At 45.2% G+C, this 20,431-nt stretch overlaps 1 protein-coding gene across 1 annotated transcript in view; it reads left to right on the top strand.

The window, feature by feature from the left end:
• LOC119160925 (bone morphogenetic protein 2) overlaps positions 1-7,030 on the top strand; it is a 450,804-nt gene extending 443,774 nt beyond the window's left edge. The window contains exon 6 of the mRNA XM_037413203.2: positions 1,185-7,030. Coding sequence (XP_037269100.2) covers positions 1,185-1,666 — 482 coding nt within the window. The 3' untranslated portion in view covers positions 1,667-7,030. The remainder of the gene's footprint in view (positions 1-1,184) is intronic.
• The last annotated feature ends 13,401 nt before the right edge of the window (positions 7,031-20,431 follow it).

A 20,431-nucleotide genomic window follows, 5' to 3' on the forward strand; every position in this document is an offset into this window, starting at 1 on the left:
TTGTGACACACAACATGAAAGTCTTTGTTCCTGTTAATGTTTACAGTGTTTGCGCTGTGTAAGAATAGTCACACCAGTCGTAATGGCCAGAAAAAGTTAACCATGTTTATTTTAACGTCATTTCGGAATGCGAATATTGAATGTTTTTTGTGTGTTCCGTAATGTTGAAGCATATTTTACATCCAGATTTTATGTTCTTTAAAAGATGAACCGTTTGATTATAAGCTCTAGAGACGGTTGGAAACAGTGTAATAACACAGCGAAGCTGTTTATGAAGCTAGACGAAACCGATATTTGTTTGTCATGTGTGCGACAAAACCCACAGAGTATTTATGCTCGATACAGAAATTGGGCAAGCCCAACTTTTCACCCCTGGTCTGTAGAGTATTCTAAAAATTACTGGCAGATACACTGGCACTGCGATCGTTCAGCCACCGTGGCAATAATCGGTACTGCACAAATTTCCCTTGTTGCCTTGCTGGCTGGCATCGATCGCACTTGTGGCTTTGTTTATTGTTGTGGTTTGATTTTGTTTCGAATAAAGGAACGGGCGTGTATAACCTTCTATAGTGTTTTCATTTGAATGTGGGAGCCTAAAAGGTTAAGGTGGTGAAATGCAATCGCTGAATATTTAATAATTGTCGTTTTGTCACAAAACAGCCCCAAGCCACACGAAGCTAAACGGAGTAGAAAGTGCGAAGATGAGACAAATTTGTGTACTACCTACTGGCTGAAGTGCCTTGTGTAGCAGGTTCCATAGGCACTAGCGGCAGAGTTGCCTGTAGTATACGTAAAAAGAACGCTGTACTCTGGTGCACTGAATATGAAAGAGGGAACATATGTACATGGCCGCTAAGTACGAAGTAATATATCTGTACAGGTGTAACCAATAATGAATAGAGATTGATGAACCCTGCTACCTGTTACATCCAGTCATACTGGGGCTACAGGTTTCTGCTGGGGTCAGTAACCATCTGCATGGAGTGCTTGTGTGGTGTCTTCTCACTAGTTTTTGGTCGTGCTCTTGCGAAGAGTTGTGCTAACTCGTTCATCTCTGCAAGATGAACGAAAAAAAAAACAAACTCGCTTATGTCACGTCAATGCGCATTCTTGCAGAGCCCTATTAAAGTGTTATTTTGTACTCAAGTTTTACTGCCTTGCCTTATTAATTCAATTTCGCGCAGACACCACTGGAGGATTGCTTCCGGGCCAGATAACTGGTGCGAGCGTGCCGGTCGCGCCCAACAGTGACGGCTTGACACTGGCACCAAATACCAGGAGCGTGCGGGCAGCTCCACCTGCCTCCGGATCCAAGTCTTCTTCTGGAGGCAAGGTTCACAATGAACCGTTTGGTTGCACGAGGCACGAGATGTACGTGGATTTCGAAAAGATTGGCTGGTCCAGCTGGATTATCTCGCCGAAAGGCTACAACGCCTACCACTGCAAGGGTCAGTGCTACTTCCCGTTGGGCCAGAACCAGTGGCCTACCAACCACGCGACAGTGCAGAGCATCGTCAATGAGCTCAGCTTGACAGCTGGAGTGGGCGCTCCGTGCTGCGTGCCTAACAAGCTCTATTCTATCAGCCTGCTCTACTTCGACGAAAACGAGAACGTGGTGCTCAAGCAGTATGACGACATGGTGGCCGCCAGCTGTGGATGCCACTGAAACTTCTGCACCGACCCATTCAAAAGAATGGCTACCGAACGCCCATGCTCTTTTGACGATACCTGTGTTCTCACCGAATGACTTCCGTGGAGGTGGAAGTAGAGCCTTGCTGCACGCTATAAAATCGTATAGTAAGGCAAACGCAGCGTAAGCGACTGAAGGCGCAAAGACGCCTAAATTTATGTGTCCTTCTCGGACTTTGCTCTGGACGTCTAGAAATTCTGTGGTTTGAACGGCTAGCGTCGTGGCGGTATTCATGACATTAGAAAACGCCTTGTGTATTTCGAAAAGTCTTGACCCGGACTCTGTGCGTGACGAAAGCACTACGACGTCTGGTGCCGTGAAAGGTGTTGCATTATCTATTTGTCGTTTTTGTGTCTCAGAGAGACTACTTGTAGGTCTTACGTCTTGACTGTCTCCTAAAAACGTTTCTTGTAGACAACTTCCTGACTGTGTGACCCATCAGCGCTTACCTGTTGTGCCGGGGCGGCTTTTGGCCTGTCGACTACATAAAAGTGGTCTTGATGTTGAAAACTTTGTGAGGATTGATCGTAAAAGCATTCAGCATGTTGAATATTTCTTTCTGTAGATGTCTGGTAATGATCGAAGCAGTTCCAGTGCCGCGCCATCTCACATCATTGCAGTGCATGGTTGCCTTCTGCCGAAGAATGGTGGTCGACAAGATGCTTTGGTCTCCATGTAAGGATAAAATCCAGTGTCCGTCAGATTCGAATTCCAAAGAGTGAAAGTCATATTTGTGTTTGACAGATCTAGCCAGTGATATATTGCTACAGTAGAGCCTATGTAAAGGACAGAGCTGTGACATGGCACATGGCCTATAACCTAAAAGATATGAAGCACTGAAAGATGACGCGTAGCATAGTGTGGGTTGACTAGCAACACTTTGTAGTTTTCATGAGGCGTGTTCCTTCAGTCTCCCATAGAGGCACGCTCTGACGTGACTGTAACATCTCGTGGGATCATAGAATAAGAATTCTCGTGACTCAGAAGATGAACTTGAAAAGCATAATCGCATTAAGTTTTCTCTTTTGAAAACACTGAACATTTCTTTCACCGCGCTCTGTAAAGAAAGAAGCGATAATTTCAATAGTCGTCAGATGTGCGACTAATGGTTATTGCAGGTGATATTCCTATATTGAGGCAACATGCCTTATTATGAGATATCAATGCTGTTTGTTCTCGTGAAGTCTGCGAAAATGTTCCCAAGGCACTCACAGTCAGAACTGAGCACGCTTTTCGCAGTTTGTGACTGTACCCGGTAGTCCAACTGGGCTTAAAGACATGTGCTAGGAGCACTGGTGAATAAGGAAACTGTTACCTATAGGTGACAACCAGATTTGTGTGATGGTGCTTGAGCATTATTTGTCTTTCCTGTTTTCATTGGTAACTTTTATTTCTTTGTAGAAGTTACCACGTTGGAAGTCTGCGAATCTTATCGTTTCATGTTTTAGGCCAGGCATCATTTATGCTAGTAAAATGATGTACGTGTTCTATTTTCATCTTTAGACTCCTTGTACACATATCGCTGCAACAATAATGTTTACACTTGATGGTTCGTCTGGAACGCTCGTTGAGAAGTTTAGTGCGTTTGAGTTGGCTATATTGAAGCAACTAGCTTCTCGCATGTTTTTGATGCTCTACTTAGGCCGCAAGTGGTTTGCATACTCGCATGCAAAAACGCATGTCATTCTAAAAACTTGAAAACTACTACAATTTCTTTTATGACACCCTTAAGCATGTGATCTACCATAAACACCCAATTTTTGTGCCATAAAATGTTAGGACGTAGGTTTTGTATACTTGTATAGATGTTTTAGTGTTTGTTTTTGCTCTTATGATAGAAAATACTTTTAAACGAATGGCGTTATTCGACCATCACTCGCCCTCATGTACCTGCTTCTGAAGAGGTGCTACGTGGTGAGTCAGTGAAAGTATGCTCTATGTGGAGTGCAACGAGCGTGTATCCGTTGAAAAGTGTTGATCTTAAAATTGCCGATATCAGTGATAGACGTGGAGTAAGAAGCCCTTTCTGAGGAATCACTGTGTAGTAAACATGAATACGCGATCGTCTTTGCTCCTCAGCCAATCGGGCTCTGCCAAAAAGTCGGGAAGCTGCGGAGGCGATTACAGCGTACTAAAGTAGCGTTGCACATATACACGCACTACACCGTAATTATGACATATCCGTTTTATTTTCTTCGCGTATCACTACGTATATTGGGTGCCTGTGGTCTGTAAAATGTTCTCGCGTTTCCACTGGCAAAATAAAAAGAAAAGTTTTCCAAACTTCGCCATTACCAAAGATATATTGTTACGATAAAACTCGTGACGAAAGCCAGACAAGCTGACTTCAAAAGTTAACCGACGCTCATTGCGGGCCCTCAAAAAGAATTCAGCACAAAATTTGAGTTACACAAGACAACTGTACGAACTTGGCTGTGCTCAGGCAACGATTTCTTTGCTGATTGTTGCTACGGCATGTAATCTCACTGGGGCGCATGCCATATGTCATAATGTCATTCAGGTTCTTCAGGATTTAATGCGTCAAATATCGAATAGTTCAAATAGCAGCGGTCGACACAAAAGTTTATCTCGATACTTAGTGCCGACGCGCGAGTTTTCGTGCGAAGTTGTCAAGCTTGACTGTCGTAGAAGTTCAGAGAGATAGAGAGAGAGCGAGAGAATTATTTTAATGGGAAGCTGGAGAGGTTTGCCTGGTTTTTCACCTGACAGGCTACTCCAGTTGCTGGATGATGACAATGATATATACAACACACAACACATACAGTTACATACACGCATAACAGTCACATAACACATAGAGTCACTCACAAGCACTGCACCATTTACAACGTTTCATTCAAGCCTGTGGCCCGTAAGAATGCGAGTAGCGCTTTTGTAGAATCTAACGCACTGGTGGTGTTCCGCCATGCGCCTTGAATATTTGAAACTCCAAGTTTGTGTCCTGTTGTATTTTTAGGCATCTTTAAAGACTGTCTCCCTGATGCGCATTTCGTACACTCACAGAAGACATGATGGATGTCTTCAGCGACGTTATGTGTAATGCAGACGTCTTCCCTTTGCGTGTAATACTGAGCCATGCTACGCCAAGTACATGGCATATTGCAAATGCATCGTCAGTGATGTAATCGCACAAAAATTCGATTTGGGTGGAATATTCGATGACAGATGTGTCAAAATACGAGTCCTCAGCTTTTGTACTGTACGTGCTAAATTACAAGAAAACCCGTTCTTCCTTGTTTCTGTATTTTTTTACTGAATTCATTCACCAGCGGTCACCAAAAGCTCAGGTAAAGCACTCTTTTTATTTTTTGTTAACAATTGGGCTCTTAACGCTCGTGCGTGATGCTTCAGGACAATATGTGATTGTCAAAAGTGTTTATTCACGCGGTCTTTATACATACCCGCTACGTAGCACGCAGTAAAGTTCCGTGAGTGCCCTTTTTACACTTTGAGCTATTCTCCAATCAAAACTGCATTGACTAAACCTCCACTCAAGCTGTTTGGGTTACTAGTATACAAGTTCGCCTCATTTTTCACGTTGAATAGATGGTGTGCAAACTTTAGTGAATAGCCTGGTTTCATGCGTGCCATCCTCATACTATGTGCAATTTGACCTGAACACGCAATTGGCGTTCTCTGCCCAAAGTTACGAAAGTACGCTCACGTGTGTTTCCTCTGATTCTTATTTTCCCTGCTGCTGTGGCATCTTTTTGTCGCGAGTCAGTCAGGATACCAAGTCCTTCGCAAAGCAAGGCAAATGTAAACATTGATCAGTGCGATATAGTGTTTAAATCCCGTCTTAGGTGAGCGTGTCTTATTGCCAAATAAGTCGTGTAAGATAGACTTCTGTACGTATGCTTGAATATAATTGTTTATAGGAATGAGTGACATTTCATTGCTCTTTTTTTCTTTTTCTTTTTGCCATACTTATTGGCTCATCTGTATAGATTACGCATATCACACGTGGTGTCCATATGTACTAAGTTTTCCTGTTTGAAAAAAAAAAAAAAAAACTTGTGGTCAAACTGCTGTTTTACGAAGCTGAAGCGTCCGTGCAGTGCGAAAGGTTGCCTTCGTGGCTGTGGTGTGACTCATCAAGGTGTGGAAGAAACAGCAAAACAGAAGCGCCATAGGCCCTGCCACAGAACGTCACTACGCTGTTGGCGTGCATAGCCTCTTTGAAAAATGGCTGCTGTCTTTTTTAGTAAAAATAAAAAAAAAACAAAAAAAGGATCCCCGTGTTCACCGCGCTCACAAACAGGACGATGTTATTGGCTGCAGATGGACCTTACAAGATGTGCAACGTATCTTTGGTGCCTCGTTTCAGAAAATATTTCAGGGCGCTATGTTAGAAATTAGGCAGCCGAGCGTAATATTGTATGCTGGTTATGTAGCTCACGGCTTTTCAGCCAATCTCTTCATGTCCTCTCATTAACCCTAGTTTGGTATAATAAATATTATTCCAGTACGATCCTATTCTGATTTTATTATTATTGCCAGCTGATTAATTCAAGTCTTTCAGATCGTGCTCATAAGAAAACTATGGTTTGATTAGGCTGCTCAGTCGCGGGCACGCGCCCATGTTTGCGTCTGTGGAGGCATTATTATGACGTCAAGGTCACAGGAATAGAAGCCGAATGAAATATAACCTATAGCACGCCTGTCCCCCTCTTTTTGTTCACTATACATGTGGCCCTAGATCAATGTGGGTTTAGGTTTTTTTCTGGCTTGAATTAAGCCTATATTCCTGAGGTTATCAAAGTGTAGGAACCCGAGAAATGACTTGAAAACCCTGAATATTGCTCCATTAGTCAAAGTGTATGAACCCGAGAAATGACTAGAAAACCTTGCTTTTTGCGGCATATCTATACGTAGTAGCCTCCAAAGCGCATTTAATAGATTTACAGTGTGTACGCGAAACTATCTTAGCGTTTCTTAACTAAATGTTTCATAAACAAGTGCTGTAGTGAGACACGCCTCCCTCGCCCTCTCTGATTAGTGCTGCAGTTTTGCACCCGTGACCTTGCACGTTGATGCAGTGTACATATTTATTCACTTCTGCGATTACGCACAGCCAGCTACGTTTCTTTACCTCACCAGCACACCGACTGCTCGGCTTTGGGCCAAAAGTAGTGTACATTTTTTTCTACTGTTCACGAGTTGGAGTGCTCTGCGGATCTCGTTCCGCGTCTATACCGTGTAGTAGTGGCGTGCTCATTAAATTTTTTTCCACTTGTGTGCGAGAGCTGGCTGAACACTTTGTCTGTATGCATGCGCGTTTTCAGAAACCCCAAATAAAATATAAAACATACTGCGAAACACTCAGCGCATCTTTCTCCGTCATTTCTTTCACGTCACGTGCCTCATTGGACTAAAACGAATGCACAAGACATATTAAGGGTGGAACTTCTGGCGGAATATTTACTGCCATAACATGCTTGCAATTGATTCTAAAATCCACATTTTTGTACCTGATTTTGTAGTATGCCCAGATAGTCAGCGCAAAGAAAAAACTGCAAGCTAATTTAAAATAACCAAAACACATCAAGGGCAGTTGTGCAAATATAGACATCAATCGAAATCAAAGAGTATAGACAAAATACTAAGCCTACTAGAGACGCTCAAGAATAAGAGAAGTTTCGGCTGGTCGGTACACTAGCTATATGTCCGTATGTGTAGGCATTTGTTTTGGGCCCTGTTTAAAATTGGGCTTGTTGCTGCATACTGCTGACAGAAAAAAAATAGCGCTCGATGAATGCGGACGCAAGAAGACACACAACAAAGGTGCTATTTGGGGTATGCAAGATGCCTATAGGAAAATTAAAAAAGAAAAACATGCAGAATAAGAGGTGCTTTTTCCTGGATGCCTTTATCTATCCACGTTCACTTTGTGTGGCACCACTATACATGAACTAAATCTTATACATTACATGTTTTCCGGGCATACAAGTACTTTAAAAGCCACAATCAAATAGTTGCCTTTAGTGTTGGTTGGATATGTCACTGAAAGTTTTTCCAGAAATCTAAAAACACTGATGTAAAAAATTTACTCCATGCATATCTGTGCTTTATACCCAAAAAAGAGGGTGTTTCGGAGAGCTGTCTCGAGTGTGCCGTGTTTTCAGTAGCCTTTTCGCTAGTGAGCGCCAGATTGTATAGTTTGCTAGACGTCACATACCTTCCGGGACGCGGGAAGCTTGACGCGCATCCCACTGCGTATTGTTCTGCTGAGCCGACATTACTACTCTGCATGCGTAAATGGATGATGAAGGCTTAAAAATATCAGAACAATCGCGAATCAGAAAAAGCATTGCCAACTATGCTTTATATGAAGTGAGCAAGGTGAGAATTGGCATGATTCTTATTTTTGCATCATCCCTGTCGTTCTTTTTTGGCTAAACGCTTCCTGTCACACTGGCCACAAAAGAGGTCTCAACCGCTTGCTGTAGCGGCTGTCGTGTTGGAGTGCGTGTGTTGGGGCGATTCTCGGGTGTACTGAGTGTGGGGGACGGTATACCCATGCGCTCGTAGCGTTGGAATAAGATGTGAGCTTCACGTTGCCATTTAAAGGCTTAATAATGTCGGAATGATTGCAGATAAGAAAAAAGCGTTGCCAACTATGGTTTATATAAAAAGTGAGCAAGGTGAGAATTGCCATGATTCTTATTTTTGCATCATCCCTGTTCTTTTTTCGGCTACACGCTTCTTGTCACACTGGCCGCAAAAAAGGTCCCACACGCTCGCTGTAGCGGCTGTCGCGTTTGAGTGTGTGTTGGGGCGATTCTCGGGTGTACTGAGTGTGGAGGACTGTAGCCATGCGCTCGTAGCGTTGAAAAAAGATGTGAGCTTTATGTTACCATTTAAAGGCTTAAAAATGTCGGAACGATGGCAAATCAGAAAAAGCGTTGCCAACTATGCTTTAAATGAAGTGAGCAAGGTGAGAATTGGCACGATTCTTGTAATCGCATCATCCCTGTCGTTGTGTCATGGCTACATGCTTCCTATCCCACTAGCTGCAAAAGAGGTCCCATCCGCTTGCTGTAGTGGCTGTCGCGTTGGAGTGCGTGTGTTGGGGCGATTCTCGGGTGTACTGAGTGTGGAAGAATGTAGCCATGCGCTCGTCGCGTTGGAATAAGATGTGAGCTTCACGTTGCCATTTAAAGGCTTAATAATGTCGGAATGATTGCAGATCAGAAAAAAGCGTTGCCAACTATGGTTTATATAAAAAGTGAGCAAGGTGAGAATTGCCATGATTCTTATTTTTGCATCATCCCTGTTCTTTTTTCGGCTACACGCTTCTTGTCACACTGGCCGCAAAAAAGGTCCCACACGCTCGCTGTAGCGGCTGTCGCGTTTGAGTGTGTGTTGGGGTAATTCTCGGGTGTACTGAGTGTGGAGGACTGTAGCCATGCGCTCGTAGCGTTGAAAAAAGATGTGAGCTTTATGTTACCATTTAAACGCTTAAAAATGTCGGAACGATGGCAAATCAGAAAAAGCGTTGCCAACTATGCTTTAAATGAAGTGACCAAGGTGAGAATTGGCACGATTCTTGTAATCGCATCATCCCTGTCGTTGTGTCATGGCTACATGCTTCCTATCCCACTAGCTGCAAAAGAGGTCCCATCCGCTTGCTCTAGCGGCTGTCGCGTTGGAGTGCGTGTGTTGGGGCGATTCTCGGGTGTACTGAGCGTGGAAGAATGTAGCCATGCGCTCGTAGCGTTGAAAAAAGATGTGAGCTTTATGTTACCATTTAAAGGCTTAAAAATGTCGGAACGATGGCAAATCAGAAAAAGCGTTGCCAACTATGCTTTAAATGAAGTGACCAAGGTGAGAATTGGCACGATTCTTGTAATCGCATCATCCCTGTCGTTGTGTCATGGCTACATGCTTCCTATCCCACTAGCTGCAAAAGAGGTCCCATCCGCTTGCTCTAGCGGCTGTCGCGTTGGAGTGCGTGTGTTGGGGCGATTCTCGGGTGTACTGAGCGTGGAAGAATGTAGCCATGCGCTCGTAGCGTTGAAAAAAGATGTGAGCTTTATGTTACCATTTAAAGGCTTAAAAATGTCGGAACGATGGCAAATCAGAAAAAGCGTTGCCAACTATGCTTTAAATGAAGTGAGCAAGGTGAGAATTGGCACGATTCTTGTAATCGCATCATCCCTGTCGTTGTGTCATGGCTACATGCTTCCTATCCCACTAGCTGCAAAAGAGGTCCCATCCGCTTGCTGTAGTGGCTGTCGCGTTGGAGTGCGTGTGTTGGGGCGATTCTCGGGTGTACTGAGTGTGGAAGAATGTAGCCATGCGCTCGTCGCGTTGGAAAAAGATGTGAGCTTTACGTTGCCATTTAAAGGCTTAAAAATGTCGGAATGATTGCAGATCAGAAAAAAGCGTTGCCAACTATGGTTTATATAAAAAGTGAGCAAGGTGAGAATTGCCATGATTCTTATTTTTGCATCATCCCTGTTCTTTTTTCGGCTACACGCTTCTTGTCACACTGGCCGCAAAAAAGGTCCCACACGCTCGCTGTAGCGGCTGTCGCGTTTGAGTGTGTGTTGGGGCAATTCTCGGGTGTACTGAGTGTGGAGGACTGTAGCCATGCGCTCGTAGCGTTGAAAAAAGATGTGAGCTTTATGTTACCATTTAAAGGCTTAAAAATGTCGGAACGATGGCAAATCAGAAAAAGCGTTGCCAACTATGCTTTAAATGAAGTGAGCAAGGTGAGAATTGGCACGATTCTTGTAATCGCATCATCCCTGTCGTTGTGTCATGGCTACATGCTTCCTATCCCACTAGCTGCAAAAGAGGTCCCATCCGCTTGCTGTAGTGGCTGTCGCGTTGGAGTGCGTGTGTTGGGGCGATTCTCGGGTGTACTGAGTGTGGAAGAATGTAGCCATGCGCTCGTCGCGTTGGAATAAGATGTGAGCTTCACGTTGTCATTTAAAGGGTTAATAATGTCGGAATGATTGCAGATCAGAAAAAAGCGTTGCCAACTATGGTTTATATAAAAAGTGAGCAAGGTGAGAATTGCCATGATTCTTATTTTTGCATCATCCCTGTTCTTTTTTCGGCTACACGCTTCTTGTCACACTGGCCGCAAAAAAGGTCCCACACGCTCGCTGTAGCGGCTGTCGCGTTTGAGTGTGTGTTGGGGCAATTCTCGGGTGTACTGAGTGTGGAGGACTGTAGCCATGCGCTCGTAGCGTTGAAAAAAGATGTGAGCTTTATGTTACCATTTAAACGCTTAAAAATGTCGGAACGATGACAAATCAGAAAAAGCGTTGCCAACTATGCTTTAAATGAAGTGACCAAGGTGAGAATTGGCACGATTCTTGTAATCGCATCATCCCTGTCGTTGTGTCATGGCTACATGCTTCCTATCCCACTAGCTGCAAAAGAGGTCCCATCCGCTTGCTGTAGCGGCTGTCGCGTTGGAGTGCGTGTGTTGGGGCGATTCTCGGGTGTACTGAGTGTGGAAGAATGTAGCCATGCGCTCGTCGCGTTGGAAAAAGATGTGAGCTTGACGTTGCCATTTAAAGGCTTAAAAATGTCAGAACAATCGAAGATGAGAAAAAGCGTTGCCAACTATGCTTTATATGAAGTGAGCAAGGTGAGAATTGGCACGATTCTTATAATCGCATCATCCCTGTCGTTGTTTCATGGCTACATGCTTCCTGTCCCACTAGCTGCAAAAGAGGTCCCATCCGCTTGCTGTAGCGGCTGTCGCGTTGGAGTGCGTGTGTTGGGGCGATTCTCGGGTGTACTGAGTGTGGAAGAATGTAGCCATGCGCTCGTCGCGTTGGAATAAGATGTAAGCTTTACGTTGCAATTTAAAGGCTTAAAAAAGTCAGAATGATCGCAGATCAGAAAAAGCGTTGCCAACTATGCTTTATATGAAGTGAGCAAGGTGAGAATTGGCATGATTCTTATTTTTGACACATCCCTGTTGTTCTTTTTGGCTACACGCTTCCTGTCACACTGGCCGCAAAAAAAGGTCCCACCCGCTTGCTGTAGCGGCTGTCGCGTTGGAGTGCGTGTGTTGGGGCGATTCTCGGGTGTACTGAGTGTGGAGGACTGTAGCAATGCGCTAGTAGCGTTGGAAAAAGATGTGAGCTTTACGTTGCCATTTAAAGGCTTAAAAATGTCGGAACGGTCACAGATCAGAAAAAGCTTTGCCAACTATGCTTCATATAGAAAGTGAGCAAGGTGAGAATCGGCATGATTCATACTTTTGCATCATCCCTGTTGTTCTTTATTGGCTACACGCTTCCTGTCACACTGGCCACGAAAGAGGTCCCACCCGATTGCTGTAGCTGCTGTCGCGTTGGAGTGCGTGTGTTGGGGCGATTCTCGAGTGTACTGAGTGTGGAGGACTGTAGCCATGCGCTCGTAGTGTTGAAATAAGATGTGAGCTTTACGTAGCAATTTATAGGCTTAATAATATCGGAATGATCGCAGATCAGAAAAAGCATTGCCAACTATGCTTTATATGAAGTGAGCAAGGTGAGAATTGGCATGATTCTTATTTTTGCATCATCCCTGTTGTTCTGTTTTGCCTACACGCTTCCTGTCACACTGGCCGCAAAAACGGTCCCATCCGCTTGCTGTAGTGGCTGTCGCGTAGGAGTGCGTGTGTTGGGGCGATTCTCGGGTGTACTCAGTGTAGAGGACTGTAGCCATGCGCTCGTAGCGTTGGAATAAGATGTGAGCTTTACGTTGCCATTTAAAGGCTTAAAAATGTCGGAACGATCGCAGATGAGAAAAAGCGTTGCCAACTATGCTTTATATAAAGTGAGCAAGGTGAGAATTGGCATGATTCTTATTTTTGCATCATCCCTGTTGTTCTGTTTTGCCTACACGCTTCCTGTCACACTAGCCGCGAAAGAGGTCCCACCCGCTTGCTGTAGTGGCTGTCGCGTAGGAGTGCGTGTGTTGGGGCGATTCTCGGGTGTACTGAGTGTGGAGGAATGTAGCCATGCGCTCGTCGCGTTGAAAAAAGATGTGAGCTTTATGTTGCCATTTAAAGGCTTAAAAATGTCGGAACAATCGAAGATGAGAAAAAGCGTTGCCAACTATGCTTTATATGAAGTGAGCAAGGGGAGAATTGGCATGATTCTTATTTTTGCATCATCCCTGTTGTTCTGTTTTGCCTACACGCTTCCCGTCACACTGGCCACGAAAGAGTTCCCACCCGCCTGCTGTAGCGGCTGTCGCGTTGGAGTGCGTAAGTTGGGGCGATTCTCGGGTGTACTGAGTGTGGAGGACTGTAGCCATGCGCTCGTAGCGTTGAAAAAAGATGTGAGCTTTATGTTGCCATTTAAAGGCTTAAAAATGTCGGAACGATGGCAAATCAGAAAAAGCGTTGCCAACTATGCTTTAAATGAAGTGAGCAAGGTGAGAATTGGCATGATTCTTATAATCGCATCATCCTTGTCGTTGTTTCATGGCTACATGCTTCCTGTCTCACTAGCTGCAAAAGAGGTCCCATCCGCTTGCTGTAGCGGCTGTCGCGTTGGAGTGCGTGTGTTGGGGCGATTCTCGGGTGTACTGAGTGTGGAGGAATGTAGCCATGCGCTCGTCGCGTTGGAAAAAGATGTGAGCTTTACGTTGCCATTTAAAGGCTTAAAAATGTCGGAACAATCGAAGATGAGAAAAAGCGTTGCCAACTATGCTTTATATGAAGTGAGCAAGGTGAGAATTGGCATGATTCTTATTTTTGCATAATCCCTGTTCTTTTTTGGCTACACGCTTCCCGTCACACTGGCCACGAAAGAGTTCCCACCCGCCTGCTGTAGCGGCTGTCGCGTTGGAGTGCGTGTGTTGGGGCGATTCTCGGGTGTACTGAGTGTGGAGGACTGTAGCCATGCGCTCGTAGCGTTGAAAAAAGATGTGAGCTTTACATTGCTATTTAAAGGTCTAAAAGTGTCGGAACGATCACAGATCAGAAAAAGCGTTGCCAACTATGCTTTATATGAAGTGAGCAAGGTGAGAATCGGCATGATTCTTATTTTTGCATCATCCCTGTTGTTCTTTTTTCGCTACACGCTTCCTGTCACACCGGCCGCGAAAGAGATCCCACCCGCTTGCTGTAGTGGCTGTCACGTAGGAGTGCGCGTGTTGGGGTCACTTTTGGTTGTACTGAGTGTGGAGGACTGTAGCCATGCACTCTAGGCGTTGGAATAAGATGTGAGCTTTGCGTTGCAATTTAAAGGCTTGAAAATATCAGAACGATCGCAGATCAGAAAAAGCATTGCCAACCATGCTTTATATGAGGTGAGCAAGGTGAGAATTGGCAAAATTCTTATTTTTGCATCATCCTTGTTGTTCTTTTTTGGCTAACGTTTCCTGTTACACTGGCCCTGAAAAAGGTCCCACCCGCTTGCTGTAGCGGCTGTCGCGTTTGACTGCGTGTGTTGGGGCGATTCTCGGATTACTGAGTGTGGAGGACTGTAGCCATGCGCTCGTAGCGTGGGAATAAGATGTGAGCTTTACGTTGCCATATAAAGGCTTAAAAATGTCGGAATGATCGCAGATGAGAAAAAGCGTTGCCAACTATGCTTTATATGAAGTGAGCAAGGTGAGAATTGGCATGATTCTTATTTTTGACACATCCCTGTTGTTCTTTTTGGCTACACGCTTCCTATCACACTGGCCGCAAAAAAAAGGTCCCACCCGCTTGCTGTAGCGGCTGTCGCGTTGGAGTGCGTGTGTTGGGGCGATTTTCGGGTGTACTCAGTGTGGAGGACTGTAGCCGTGCGCTTGTAGCGTTGGAATAAGATGTGAGCTTTACGTAGCGATTCAGAGGCTTAATAATATCGGAATGATCGCAGATCAGAAAAAGCATTGCCAACTATGGTTTATATAAAATGTGAGCAAGGTGAGAATTGCCATGACTCTTATTTTTGCATCATCCCTGTTGTTCTTTTTTTGGCTACACGCTTCCTGTCACACTGGCCGCAAAAAAGGTCCCATCCGCTTGCTGTAGCAGCTGTCGCGTTGGAGTGCGTGTGTTGGGGCGATTCTCGGGTGTACTCAGTGTGGAGGACTGTAGCCATGCGCTCGTAGCGTTGGAATAAAATGTGAGCTTTACGTTGCCATTTAGAGGCTTAAAAATGTCGGAACGATCGCAGATGAGAAAAAGCGTTGCCAACTATGCTTTATATGAAGTGAGCAAGGTGAGAATTGGCATGATTCTTATTTTTGCATCATCCCTGTTGTTCTGTTTTGCCCACACGCTTCCTGTCACACTAGCCGCGAAAGAGGTCCCACCCGCTTGTTGTAGTGGCTGTCGCTTAGGAGTGCGTGTGTTGGGGTGACTTTTCGGTGTACTGAGTGTGGAGGACTGTAGCCATGCGCTCTAGGCGTTGGAATAAGATGTGCGCTTTACGTTGCAATTTAAAGGCTTGAAAATATCAGAACGATCGCAGATCAGAAAAAGCGTTGCCAACTATGCTTTATATGAGGTGAGCAAGGTGAGAATTTGCATAATTCTTATTTTTGCATCATCCTTGTTGTTCTTTTTTGGCTAACGTTTCCTGTTACACTGGCCCTGAAAGAGGTCCCACCCGCTTGCTGTGGCAGCTGTCGCGTTTGACTGCGTGTGTTGGGGCGATTCTCGGATTACTGAGTGTGAAGCACTGTAGCCATGCGCTCGTAGCGTGGGAATAAGATGTAAGCTTTACGTTGCCATATAAAGGCTTAAAAATGTCGGAATGATCGCAGATGAGAAAAAGCGTTGCCAACTATGCTTTATATAAAAAATGAGCAAGGTGAGAATTGGCATAATTCTTATTTTTGACACATCCCTGTTGTTCTTTTTGGCTACACGCTTCCTGTCACACTGGCCGCAAAAAAAAGGTCCCACCCGCTTGCTGTAGCGGCTGTCGCGTTGGAGTGCGTGTGTTGGGGCGATTCTCGGGTGTACTCAGTGTGGAGGACTGTAGCCTTGCGCTCGTAGCGTTGGAATAAAATGTGAGCTTTACGTTGCCATTTAGAGGCTTAAAAATGTCGGAACGATCGCAGATGAGAAAAAGCGTTGCCAACTATGCTTTATATGAAGTGAGCAAGGTGAGAATGGGCATGATTCTTATTTTTGCATCATCCCTGTTGTTCTGTTTTGCCCACACGCTTCCTGTCACACTAGCCGCGAAAGAGGTCCCACCCGCTTGTTGTAGTGGCTGTCGCTTAGGAGTGCGTGTGTTGGGGTGACTTTTCGGTGTACTGAGTGTGGAGGACTGTAGCCATGCGCTCTAGGCGTTGGAATAAGATGTGCGCTTTACGTTGCAATTTAAAGGCTTGAAAATATCAGAACGATCGCAGATCAGAAAAAGCGTTGCCAACTATGCTTTATATGAGGTGAGCAAGGTGAGAATTGGCATGATTCTTATTTTTGCATCATCCCTGTTGTTCTGTTTTGCCCACACGCTTCCTGTCACACTAGCCGCGAAAGAGGTCCCACCCGCTTGTTGTAGTGGCTGTCGCTTAGGAGTGCGTGTGTTGGGGTGACTTTTCGGTGTACTGAGTGTGGAGGACTGTAGCCATGCGCTCTAGGCGTTGGAATAAGATGTGCGCTTTACGTTGCAATTTAAAGGCTTGAAAATATCAGAACGATCGCAGATCAGAAAAAGCGTTGCCAACTATGCTTTATATGAAGTGAGCAAGGTGAGAATTGGCATGATTCTTATTTTTGCATCATCCCTGTTGTTCTGTTTTGCCCACACGCTTCCTGTCACACTAGCCGCGAAAGAGGTCCCACCCGCTTGTTGTAGTGGCTGTCGCTTAGGAGTGCGTGTGTTGGGGTGACTTTTCGGTGTACTGAGTGTGGAGGACTGTAGCCATGCGCTCTAGGCGTTGGAATAAGATGTGCGCTTTACGTTGCAATTTAAAGGCTTGAAAATATCAGAACGATCGCAGATCAGAAAAAGCGTTGCCAACTATGCTTTATATGAGGTGAGCAAGGTGAGAATTGGCATAATTCTTATTTTTGCATCATCCTTGTTGTTCTTTTTTGGCTAACGTTTCCTGTTACACTGGCCCTGAAAGAGGTCCCACCCGCTTGCTGTGGCAGCTGTCGCGTTTGACTGCGTGTGTTGGGGCGATTCTCGGATTACTGAGTGTGAAGGACTGTAGCCATGCGCTCGTAGCGTGGGAATAAGATGTAAGCTTTACGTTGCCATATAAAGGCTTAAAAATGTCGGAACGATCGCAGATGAGAAAAAGCGTTGCCAACTATGCTTTATATGAAGTGAGCAAGGTGAGAATTGGCATGATTCTTATTTTTGCATCATCCCTGTTGTTCTGTTTTGCCCACACGCTTCCTGTCACACTAGCCGCGAAAGAGGTCCCACCCGCTTGTTGTAGTGGCTGTCGCTTAGGAGTGCGTGTGTTGGGGTGACTTTTCGGTGTACTGAGTGTGGAGGACTGTAGCCATGCGCTCTAGGCGTTGGAATAAGATGTGCGCTTTACGTTGCAATTTAAAGGCTTGAAAATATCAGAACGATCGCAGATCAGAAAAAGCGTTGCCAACTATGCTTTATATGAAGTGAGCAAGGTGAGAATTGGCATGATTCTTATTTTTGCATCATCCCTGTTGTTCTGTTTTGCCCACACGCTTCCTGTCACACTAGCCGCGAAAGAGGTCCCACCCGCTTGTTGTAGTGGCTGTCGCTTAGGAGTGCGTGTGTTGGGGTGACTTTTCGGTGTACTGAATGTGGAGGACTGTAGCCATGCGCTCTAGGCGTTGGAATAAGATGTGCGCTTTACGTTGCAATTTAAAGGCTTGAAAATATCAGAACGATCGCAGATCAGAAAAAGCGTTGCCAACTATGCTTTATATGAAGTGAGCAAGGTGAGAATTGGCATGATTCTTATTTTTGCATCATCCCTGTTGTTCTGTTTTGCCCACACGCTTCCTGTCACACTAGCCGCGAAAGAGGTCCCACCCGCTTGTTGTAGTGGCTGTCGCTTAGGAGTGCGTGTGTTGGGGTGACTTTTCGGTGTACTGAGTGTGGAGGACTGTAGCCATGCGCTCTAGGCGTTGGAATAAGATGTGCGCTTTACGTTGCAATTTAAAGGCTTGAAAATATCAGAACGATCGCAGATCAGAAAAAGCGTTGCCAACTATGCTTTATATGAGGTGAGCAAGGTGAGAATTGGCATAATTCTTATTTTTGCATCATCCTTGTTGTTCTTTTTTGGCTAACGTTTCCTGTTACACTGGCCCTGAAAGAGGTCCCACCCGCTTGCTGTGGCAGCTGTCGCGTTTGACTGCGTGTGTTGGGGCGATTCTCGGATTACTGAGTGTGAAGGACTGTAGCCATGCGCTCGTAGCGTGGGAATAAGATGTAAGCTTTACGTTGCCATATAAAGGCTTAAAAATGTCGGAATGATCGCAGATGAGAAAAAGCGTTGCCAACTATGCTTTATATAAAAAATGAGCAAGGTGAGAATTGGCATAATTCTTATTTTTGACACATCCCTGTTGTTCTTTTTGGCTACACGCTTCCTGTCACACTGGCCGCAAAAAAAAGGTCCCACCCGCTTGCTGTAGTGGCGGTCGCGTTGGAGTGCGTGTGTTGGGGCGATTTTCGGGTGTACTCAGTGTGGAGGACTGTAGCCACGCGCTCGTAGCGTTGGAATAAGATGTGAGCTTTACGTAGCAATTCAGAGGCTTAATAATATCGGAATGATCGCAGATCAAAAAAAGCATTGCCAACTATGGTTTATATAAAATGTGAGCAAGGTGAGAATTGCCATGACTCTTATTTTTGCATCATCCCTGTTGTTCTTTTTTTGGCTACACGCTTCCTGTCACACTGGCCGCAAAAAAGGTCCCATCCGCTTGCTGTAGCAGCTGTCGCGTTGGAGTGCGTGTGTTGGGGCGATTCTCGGGTGTACTCAGTGTGGAGGACTGTAGCCATGCGCTCGTAGCGTTGGAATAAAATGTGAGCTTTACGTTGCCATTTAGAGGCCTAAAAATGTCGGAACGATCGCAGATGAGAAAAAGCGTTGCCAACTATGCTTTATATGAAGTGAGCAAGGTGAGAATTGGCATGATTCTTATTTTTGCATCATCCCTGTTGTTCTGTTTTGCCCACACGCTTCCTGTCACACTAGCCGCGAAAGAGGTCCCACCCGCTTGTTGTAGTGGCTGTCGCTTAGGAGTGCGTGTGTTGGGGTGACTTTTCGGTGTACTGAGTGTGGAGGACTGTAGCCATGCGCTCTAGGCGTTGGAATAAGATGTGCGCTTTACGTTGCAATTTAAAGGCTTGAAAATATCAGAACGATCGCAGATCAGAAAAAGCGTTGCCAACTATGCTTTATATGAGGTGAGCAAGGTGAGAATTGGCATAATTCTTATTTTTGCATCATCCTTGTTGTTCTTTTTTGGCTAACGTTTCCTGTTACACTGGCCCTGAAAGAGGTCCCACCCGCTTGCTGTGGCAGCTGTCGCGTTTGACTGCGTGTGTTGGGGCGATTCTCGGATTACTGAGTGTGAAGGACTGTAGCCATGCGCTCGTAGCGTGGGAATAAGATGTAAGCTTTACGTTGCCATATAAAGGCTTAAAAATGTCGGAATGATCGCAGATGAGAAAAAGCGTTGCCAACTATGCTTTATATAAAAAATGAGCAAGGTGAGAATTGGCATAATTCTTATTTTTGACACATCCCTGTTGTTCTTTTTGGCTACACGCTTCCTGTCACACTGGCCGCAAAAAAAAGGTCCCACCCGCTTGCTGTAGCGGCTGTCGCGTTGGAGTGCGTGTGTTGGGGCGATTTTCGGGTGTACTCAGTGTGGAGGACTGTAGCCATGCGCTCGTAGCGTTGGAATAAGATGTGAGCTTTACGTAGCAATTCAGAGGCTTAATAATATCGGAATGATCGCAGATCAAAAAAAGCATTGCCAACTATGGTTTATATAAAATGTGAGCAAGGTGAGAATTGCCATGACTCTTATTTTTGCATCATCCCTGTTGTTCTTTTTTTGGCTACACGCTTCCTGTCACACTGGCCGCAAAAAAGGTCCCATCCGCTTGCTGTAGCAGCTGTCGCGTTGGAGTGCGTGTGTTGGGGCGATTCTCGGGTGTACTCAGTGTGGAGGACTGTAGCCATGCGCTCGTAGCGTTGGAATAAAATGTGAGCTTTACGTTGCCATTTAGAGGCTTAAAAATGTCGGAACGATCGCAGATGAGAAAAAGCGTTGCCAACTATGCTTTATATGAAGTGAGCAAGGTGAGAATTGGCATGATTCTTATTTTTGCATCATCCCTGTTGTTCTGTTTTGCCCACACGCTTCCTGTCACACTAGCCGCGAAAGAGGTCCCACCCGCTTGTTGTAGTGGCTGTCGCTTAGGAGTGCGTGTGTTGGGGTGACTTTTCGGTGTACTGAGTGTGGAGGACTGTAGCCATGCGCTCTAGGCGTTGGAATAAGATGTGCGCTTTACGTTGCAATTTAAAGGCTTGAAAATATCAGAACGATCGCAGATCAGAAAAAGCGTTGCCAACTATGCTTTATATGAGGTGAGCAAGGTGAGAATTGGCATAATTCTTATTTTTGCATCATCCTTGTTGTTCTTTTTTGGCTAACGTTTCCTGTTACACTGGCCCTGAAAGAGGTCCCACCCGCTTGCTGTGGCAGCTGTCGCGTTCGACTGCGTGTGTTGGGGCGATTCTCGGATTACTGAGTGTGAAGGACTGTAGCCATGCGCTCGTAGCGTGGGAATA

The sequence above is a fragment of the Rhipicephalus microplus genome, chromosome X, assembly GCF_043290135.1.
Source record: "Rhipicephalus microplus isolate Deutch F79 chromosome X, USDA_Rmic, whole genome shotgun sequence".
In the NCBI taxonomy this organism is placed as follows: domain Eukaryota; kingdom Metazoa; phylum Arthropoda; class Arachnida; order Ixodida; family Ixodidae; genus Rhipicephalus; species Rhipicephalus microplus.